At 49.0% G+C, this 9144-nt stretch overlaps 1 protein-coding gene across 1 annotated transcript; it reads right to left on the reverse strand.

The window, feature by feature from the left end:
* Window positions 1-691: 691 nt before the first annotated feature.
* Window positions 692-9089, reverse strand: CHST12 (carbohydrate (chondroitin 4) sulfotransferase 12). Its single transcript, XM_008633470.2, has 2 exons — window positions 8879-9089; window positions 692-3814 (listed from the first exon to the last, which is right to left on the reverse strand). The coding sequence occupies exon 2, from the start codon at window positions 3717-3719 to the stop codon at window positions 2469-2471; it is 1251 nt and encodes a 416-aa protein (XP_008631692.1). The 5' UTR covers window positions 3720-3814; window positions 8879-9089; the 3' UTR covers window positions 692-2468.
* Window positions 9090-9144: the final 55 nt, after the last annotated feature.

A 9144-nucleotide genomic window follows, 5' to 3' on the forward strand; every position in this document is an offset into this window, starting at 1 on the left:
CAGAAGGGAAAGGCAGCCTTGGAAAACCCTTTTTCTTCTACGGCTGTTTAACCACAAGGCAGCCACATGGAGAGGATACACTCTCACACCACATGGAGTAGCTGCTGGGTGTGTTTTGCAGCCATTTTTCACCTTTTCTGCCCATTGCACAACCAGGACCTCACTGCCATGGCCATGAATCACAGTACAAGTGTGGCTGGGGAGGCAGCAGCTGGTTTGCAGGGTGGCACTGGGGTACAGCAGCCAAGCACTGCTCAGAGGGGCAGGAAGAGAGAGGATTAGACCAAGAGGTGCAGGGGAAGCAGCTGGGAGAAAGCTTGCACAGCATCTGCACTACGGCCCCAGCCCCCCATGCCTGCACATACTAAACATCAATTACATGGAAATTAAAAGAGGAAAAAATAAACACTTTGAAAAGACAAGAGATGAAAACATCCATGCTGTGTTTTTGAAGAGCGACATGAACCCACCCTGAAGAAATGTAAATGTAGCAGGAATCAAGAGACTCCTGGGATTACTCATTATAGGAGACGAGACTCTACATCTTTCTGTTTTGCAGCAATTAACTGGTAACTGGGGAAAAAATTGAAGAGATCAACACTTTTCTATTATTAGTTTTAAATAATGACTCAGAAACAGGCACTTCCTTTTTCCCCAAGCTATGAGGAGCTAAGCACCAAGACCCTGACAATGGCTTCAGACTCATTTAAACTGCAAATATCTCTGCAGAAATTACAGGAGACTGGTGTGAATACAATGAGAAACAAACTCTTTGTTTTGAGTATAACAACAGCAATTACCTCTCATTTATAGGTTAAAAAGCTTGATACAGCATATTTGTTAGGAAGAGCATGCAGTGCCAAGATGTACTTGTGCAGAAATTGGGGAAGTGAGGAGAGAGAGAGAGGAAAAGTCACGCCTGCTGATGGCCTTGGAGAGAAACTGAGGCCAATATAAAGAACTCTCTCCAAAATACAGAGCTGTTTCCCAAGGCCTGACCCTGGAGCTTAATCACCGATACCATCCACAGTCCAGGGAAATAATTAGGCATTTCAGCTCTGAAAGAGTTGCCTGCCTAATCTGCTCAGCAAACAGTTTTTGCAGAGCAATTCAGAGAGCGAATTAGAAGCAGATTCAGCTGATGAGACACAAAAAGTCTCTAACGGCATTAATTTCCTTTGGGAAGCAGCCCACATGCTCCCAGCACAGTGGGAACCATCACTCCTGCAGCAGGTCCCAGCAAGGCAGATGATCAAATCTGCATCAGCCATTTGGAATAAGCAGAAAGGCAGTGGATGAGGATGTGGTGTCACAAGCAGTAGCTGAAATGCTGAAAACAGAAAAACTTTGAGTTCACCTTGACATCTGCTTATTGCAAGAAATCTTTTGGATCTTCCTCTCCCAGGGATAAGCGTCTGCATCCCTGCCACGTCCCCTCAAACTGTGCACAGAGATGATGAGGACACAGCACAGTTCTCAAGGGACCTGCACTGCACGCGGCAGTGACCAGGACATGGAGCAGCACACCACCAGGGCCTGGCCAGCTTGCCCATCCAGGAGCACACTCTGCCCACCCTGGCTGGCCACAACCCCTGAGAACTGCAGCACCATCCTGGACCGGGACACGTCATGGGAATGCTCCACACTAGCAAGGTATAGGGGGCTGAACCTCAGCTTTGTGGACAGCAGAGTCCCACAGTACTTTGCCAAAAGGTCAGGCGGTGCAGAGGTGCTGTGTTGACCACCTGCATGCCCCAAAACAGCCCACAGGACTTGTTGTCACTTCTCCCAATGCCATTTCCTTCCTGTGACCCTGGTGTCATGCTCCACCTGCGAGCAGAGTGAGTCACCAGAGTCCTTCCAGGTGCTTTTCTGGGATTGTTTGGCAGAGTCAGGCACTGACCCATCCCACTGCCTCAAGTGCAGCTTGGAGCGACCACCAGCAGACCTGGCACCATCAGCATCCCAGTCCCGAGAGAGATCCAAGTGCTCTGCAAACTTTGGACCTCCAAAACAGGAGCCCTGAGACAACACACAGAGGCGGGTACATAATTTCTTGGGGTTTTCTTTTACTTTTTTTTTTTCATTCCTTCCCTTCCTTTGCCACGACACACGATTTGTTTTAAATATCTTAAATATATTAATTTTTAAAAAGTATTAATAAAAAGCTACTGAAGGACACGATTGGCAGAGTGACCAAGGGCAGCGACCCATTGCAAAGTATGGGGACATTTTAAAAAACAGAAAACAAATGATAACCCAAAAAAATGGCATTTTTTGCATATGCGCAGCTGGCTGGAATACCCTGGACTCTGGCATTATTGCAAAAATGTAAGGGGAAGCAGTAGAAAAAATATATTCCATTGTACCAACCTGCATTGGGAAGGGAGTTAAGAGCAAAAATGAGGAGGCTTTAAACATTTTTGGTATTTCAGATGTTCCCTCCCACACCCACTACCCAATCACTTTCAGTCTTTAAGCAAGTTTTCTGGCTTGGGGTAGCCAAAAAGTACAAAATCTGCTTCATAAAGCTTGTAGAGCTGCTGCCTCCAAGCCAGTGGGATTTTGGCAAACCAGTTATCTTCCCAGCTGCTGGCAGTCCTGTTCCGGTAGCTGGGTGGGAAGCGAAGCAGCCTGTCCACTTTGAGGAGCTGCAATAAATAAGCAGCATCCTCATCCAGCGTCTCCAGCTTTCCGATGAAATCATAGTCTATCTGGCACGGGTGGCACAGACGGTAAACCTGCCTCCAGTGCTCATTGAAGGGGGCCATCTTCTCTGTCCTGGGATCCAGTAAGTACTGGATGAAGTCAGAAAAAGAGACTTTGAGGCCTGCCCCAAAGGCCTCGCTAACGGAGGTGGGGAGGTTGGTGTGGTTGGAGTAGAGCTTTAGCATGGGGATGGCGAAACGCCGGTAGAAGTCCTCATTCTCCAGCTCGAATTTGCTGCGGAAGGCGGAGATGAGGCGGACAAAGGGGTCTCGTACAAAGAGGAACTTGGTGTACTTCTTCAGCTTGATCTTCATCAGGTGCCGGGAGAACTTCCCGTAGCGGCGCCAGAATTTGTTGAATGTCAAGTGGGTGCTGGTGTTGTGGACGTGCTCCCGGGGGATATCCAGAGGGTTCCGGTAGGGGACCCCCTGGTCCAGCAGGCTCTCACTTAGCACAATCATCACACGTTTCCAGTTGGTGCAGGCCACCTTGGGCACGTAGCAGTAGATGACGCCGTGGCGGTCATCCACAATCAGGTGGTTGAGCTCGTAGTTTGGAATGTCATCGAAGGAGCGCTCCTTGGTGGGGAAAGTGAAGCTGGAATTGGCACAAAACTCCCGCAACGTTCTCTGCCTCTCTACCTGCAGCTTCTCTTGGTCCAAGCTGTTCCTGTCCTTGTGTGTAGACCAGTCATAGCCCCGTACGTTCTCCTCCAAGTTGCTTACCACGGGCTTGTTGGAGCCCTGGACGAGGAGCTGCTCTGTCTTTCGGGGGATAGAGCTGTTCTGTTTCAGGCTTGAACTAAGCAGCTTTGCCAAAAATTCATCTACATCTGGCAAGGTTTCCCAGTCTTCACCTGCCGCGATGGCTCCTGGAGAGCGGGGTCTGGAGAAGGATGTGTGCAGGTAGAAGTGTGCCGTTCCCACATTGTCCCAGTACACAATAATCAGGAGGATCATGAAGATGGAGACCAGCACCACAGACAGCCGGAGGAGCCGCGCTTTGGTCATCCTGACACCTACTGTGGTAGCTGGCTTTCACCTGGATTCACCTCCGGCTTGCACAGTGAGGCTTGGGATCCAGCATGGTGCTGCAGAGCAGGAGCCTGGAAAGGTATGAGGAAAGAAAAGTTAGTTGAACCCTTAAGCCTTCTGGTATGAAGGGAACGATCTGTCACAATCAAGACTTGTGGGGCTGACCATCCCCATTTCCACATGGGGAGAGCTGTGAGTGTCTGAGGTATCCATAGAGACTCTGTGGAAAAGAGCTGGCTGGCCAAAAGCAGACATAATGTGTTGCAATTTCATCAGTTTCATAGCAATCATGGCTTTTTATCAACCTCAAGTTTCTGAGTTAGGTGATTTCAAGAGAAGCTCTGTTTAAATTTTAAAAAATTAGTCAAATATAATCATTTCAGGCCTAGAGCTTACAGAGGTAAGTTTGAGAGCATTAAAATATACAACCATACACAGAAAATATGCAGAGACAATTACTTTTCAGACCTCCTTCATTTTTACACTATCTAACACACAAGAAGAAAGAAGGCTCAATCCATGATTTCGGCTTGTGGTATCACACAGTGGTCTCATCTCTGCATGAAGGTGCTCTGTGCTGACAACAAATTCCTTATTGGAGTTATGGATACAGGGCCGAAGATGCCGTTGCCTCAGTGGCTAAAGCAAGTTTGTGCTGAGAGAACATCACTGACCTGAACAGACCATCTTATCTACTCTGTGTAACCCAGTAGGTGTTATCTCCATAACCTTTCTTGGTAGCTATTTCATTTTTCCAGCAAGAAAGATTACACAAACAGTTTTCCTACAACCCCCCGCAAAGGGATACAGTCCTGATAAGAGCCATGCATCAAAAAAAATTTAAAGGAGTGATTACTTTTAACTGAATGATTTCAGAGATTAAGGATGCTGTGTCTGTGTTCGTGCCCAGACACCATTGAGTCAGGACCTGTAATTTATATTTCCATCACACTCAACACTAACAACTCTTGATCACCAAAGACAGGTGAGAAATCACTGGTAAAGGGGGAGCTCAGATCATCTGTTCTGAGGGGTGAAGCAGGTTTGGTTTTTTTGCTTCAACCAGCCCCATCTTTTTCACTGCTGTCTGCTTTCTGTGATTCCCAGCCCCTTTCTTCCTGCAAGATCCTCAAGGAAGACCCACCTCCCCACCCTGCTGCATGTTTTCTGGTCCAAAGCTCCATGCAGAGGCAGGCTGGCAAACCAGCCTTGATCTCTCCCCAAGCCAGCAAGGAGCCAGTGCCTAGAGCCAGGGAAGAACAACACAGCAAAGTGAGGAGTTACAAGTAGTTACTCCAATGTCCTCCTCCCCTCGAAGCACAGTCCAGGCTCTGATTATAAACACAGAGCAGGACCTACAGATAAAAACAAGAGCTGCCCTTTCCACAGACATCCCAAATCTTTCCAATGACTTCAGAACAAATACTGCAAACACCAGCTCTGAAAACAAAGCCACTTCAGGGCAAGCTGCCCTGAAAAGTTTTTTAAACGAAGGCTGGGTGTCTCTTCTTCTGAAAACACAGAAGTAGCTCTCCAGCCAATTCACACCACCTTTAAACAGCACCAACCCCACCCTGCACAGGGATGAAGAAGAACTCGAGTCCAGATATGCAAAAGTGCTGAGCTCTGTCATTCCCAGGGAAAAGGTGCTCAGCACCTCTGAAGTTCACTGCAGCCTTCCAGTGAATGACTTGGTAAAAAGTCCGCTGCATGGCTGTGCTTGTGTCTCAGGGGTGCCAGGTTTTAACAACTGAAGTCCAGATTTCAAGCATTAGACAAGAATTTAGTAACAAACAGGAACAATACTGGCTACTGTTACATGTCAAAGCGTTAGGTCAGCTTGTCCCAAGACACAGAACACATATCTGAATGCTTATGGTTTCTCCACCCTGTTATATTTATTTACAATTTGGAATTAGGGAGAGCCAGAAATTCAGCAGAGCTGTAGCCTAACACAAGGCTCTGCACTGCAACACCAAAAAGCGCCTTTCCTGAAGCCAGGTTCTTATTCCGCCTGTGAAGAAGAGCTGGAGGAACTGCAGACATAATGTTTTACACTCTGCAGAGCAAGAAGCAGGTATTACTCAGCAGTAATTCTCTGTGTTTAGCTAGTCAAGACTGAGGATGGAGCAGATCTGAGAAGAAACACCCAGAGAAATCAGCACAGAGCTAAAGAAGGGGCAAATTACATATGTGCGTCAGCACTTCAGACCAAGCATCTGAGTCCAGCAGCAGAAGATAATGGAGGGACACTGCCAAGCTTCCTGCTTGGCACACTCCCGGGTTTGAGTTTTGCCCAAATCTGTTCTTGCTTTTGATCTCGTTTAGCTGCTCAGGGCAGGGACTGCTTCCTATTCTGGATGAATAGGGTGCCCACTGCGCACAGAATCTCACCACGCTGTGCTTCCAGCGCTGCTTGAGACCTCTAGGCTGGCTGGAATGCAGCAAGCCTGGAAAGCTGCATGGAGCATCCTTTTCTGCTATCCCCATATCCAGCAGCTTCCACAGCCCTGGGCAGCACAGCAGCCTTCCAGCATTCCTAAAAAAAGTCCCCAGGCAGGCATGGACAGATCCCCCTCCTGGCAGCAGCAACAGGGGCAGACTGGACACTGTGTGTGGCATTCACATTCCTGGGGCAAATGGAAAGAGGGATCTTCGTCAAAGCCACCCCATAGTGCAGCTTTACCCAGTGCACCCCAAGGGCTCCAGCCTGCTTTCCAGGACACGGCACACAGGCCTGCCAGAGAGTTTGGTTTTTCCAAGACACACACACAGCACCGAGCAGCACAGAATCAGAAAGACTCCACTTCTATTAACTCTACCAGCACCAGAGAGGAACCCTGGAAAAGAGCAGTAAGACAGCTGAATTCCCCCTCAGGAGGAAAACGCTGCAGAAAACAGGAGTTGCTAGTTGCTCTATTGATTATGACCCATCGCCTTCCTGAGCACTTCATAAAGGATGCCAGAGTGAAAGCACAAATTAGAGGTCTCTGTGCACATTAGAGGGAACGTGACTCTGTCCTCCCCTTGCCAGAATCAAAAGGAAAAGCTTCCAGAAAGAGCCAAGAATTTACATTCAAGTTCAACCCAAAGTCACCAGCCAACAGGAACGTGCACCAGGATCCACACAAAGCTGCCTCTGTGACATGGTGCTGGCAAACCGGGAAGTGGACCAAGTGCTATAATCATCCCACAGAGTTCCCTGAGCAGCCATCCTGTGACCATCTCCAACCTGAACCTGGCCTGGGTGTGAACCAAGGACTTTTCTCCCCATCCCAGGCCCAAGAAAGGCATTGAGGTCTGAGGTCACTGGTCCCATGACATATCAAACTCCCTGCTGTGTGAAACAACCACCTCTCAAACTCTCATTTAACACCAGAAAGGGGGGATGTGTCCCTAACACTCTTATTGCAAAAGCCATTGCAGATGCAACTCCTCCGGGGTTTGGAAACTTTATTTCCACTTCACAGCCCAATTGTAACTGTTTATTCTCAGGACAGATAAGAGCTTAAGTAAATTGTGTCTCTTTTTTCCTCTCCTCTTGGCTTTATGCAACAATTACAATCTCTTCCAGCCTGTCTTTGCAAAAGAAAGTAACTCCAGCTTACTTACAGGAGCAGTAAGCCCTAGAGAAAATAAGGCTGCTTACAGAAAGGCATGTGCCAGACACAGGGGACAATAAGCCCTCTCTATGAACAGCAAAGGTTTTGAAAGAAACGTGCCTCCAAAGTCTTGGGTGCAGATCCCATCTCTTCTTGCTTTGTGTTTTCCCCTGCCCTAAGCACCAACTCAACTCCTCCAGTGCCCACTTGTTCTAACATGAGAAGATACAGGATTTTAGGCAGCTTACTTGGATTTTGCCTGCTTAGGAAGATGGAAAAAAGTGGAATAAGAACTTTTAAAAACATGTAAAACCCCCACCAAATTCAAAGGGATACTTTTCCTTGGGGCACTTCTTCAGGAATTACTGGACCCATGCAACCTTCCATACTCACATATCACACACCAGCTATGCTTAGGGAATCAGTAACCTCTAGAAAAGTGGAACCAATTTAATCTCCTAAAGGTGCAGGAGAATGGACACCCACCAGTCAAAGCAGACTGTACCAAGAAACAAATTCCATGCACTTGGCCATCACTCAACACATTGTTTCTGCCCAGCCTCCCAAAAGTCTAGCATCCGTTGCAGAGCAAGGAAATTTCAACCCATCTAATGACATCAATACTTATATTAGTATAAATGCACACCATAATTAAAAAACATGCATTGCATGTTGCACCCCAACTTAGCACATACATGTTAGACACCAGCAAAAGAACATTCTAATCTACAGTTTGCCAGCATCTTGTCTCCCATCGCTGCCACAAAGCCTGGCTTGTACAGGCTTGGCAGCACTGGCTGCCTCTTTTTTAATATCCATACTTGGAAGTTGTCACAATTTCTGAAATTTCAGGAGGAAACTCCCAAAACACAGCACATCCTGTTCATCCATTACTTTTGTCACAAACTTCCAGCACACGCACCATCCCTGGCTTCACAATCACAGGAAGCACCTCAGGCAGCCCCGGTGCTGCAGCCTGGGCCAACAGCACCCGGGGACATTTGTTGTGTGCCAACCCTGACACCCGCACTGGTTGTAGTTACCATACAAACACCTGGTTCCGGTACAGTTTTCAGCCTGAGCTCTGCAGTGAAGTTTTGCAGGTGAAGTTCAGGCTGGAATAACAGCGGTTTTGGCCGGATCCCTGCGGAGCAGCGCTGGAAGCCGGGCTGTGCCGTCGGGCGGCGGCTGCATCCCGGGATCGCTCTCGCAGCCGCTCATCCCTCGGTCCCTGCCAAGCCCGGCAGCGGCTGCAGAGCACCCGGCAGGGCTGCACCAGCCTCAGGCCCACCACCGGGGCTGGAGGGAGGCACAGAACCATTAAGGTTGGAAAAGACCTCTAGGATCGAGTCCCGCGATCAGCCTAACGCTGTCGGGTCCACCATCAAACCGTGACCCCAAGTGCCACATCTACATCTGCCTCCAAGGACGGTGACACCACCACCTCTCTGGACAGCTCGTTCCCTGGCTCAGCTTGAGGCCGTTTCCTCTTCTTCTAGCTCTTGCTACCTGGAAGAAAAGACCGACACCCACCTGCCTACAACCTCCTTCCAGGTGGCTGTAGAGAGCGATGAGGTCGCCCCGGTCCTCCTTTAATCCAGGCTAAACCCCCCAGCTCCCTGGGGAGCATCCAGCCTGGCAGCAGCGCGGAAAGGTGCCGCGTGTGTGGAGAAGGGGAGCTGTCCCGCAGAGCCCCCCGCAGCCCCAGCCCCGCGTCCCGCCGGAGCCGAGCCCAACCTGGCACCGGGGAGAGCGGAGGGACAGGCGGGGCCACGGCGTGCTCATAAACCGGGAGCTGG

The sequence above is a fragment of the Corvus brachyrhynchos genome, unplaced genomic scaffold, assembly GCF_000691975.1.
Source record: "Corvus brachyrhynchos isolate BGI_N302 unplaced genomic scaffold, ASM69197v1 scaffold5, whole genome shotgun sequence".
NCBI classification, from domain to species: domain Eukaryota; kingdom Metazoa; phylum Chordata; class Aves; order Passeriformes; family Corvidae; genus Corvus; species Corvus brachyrhynchos.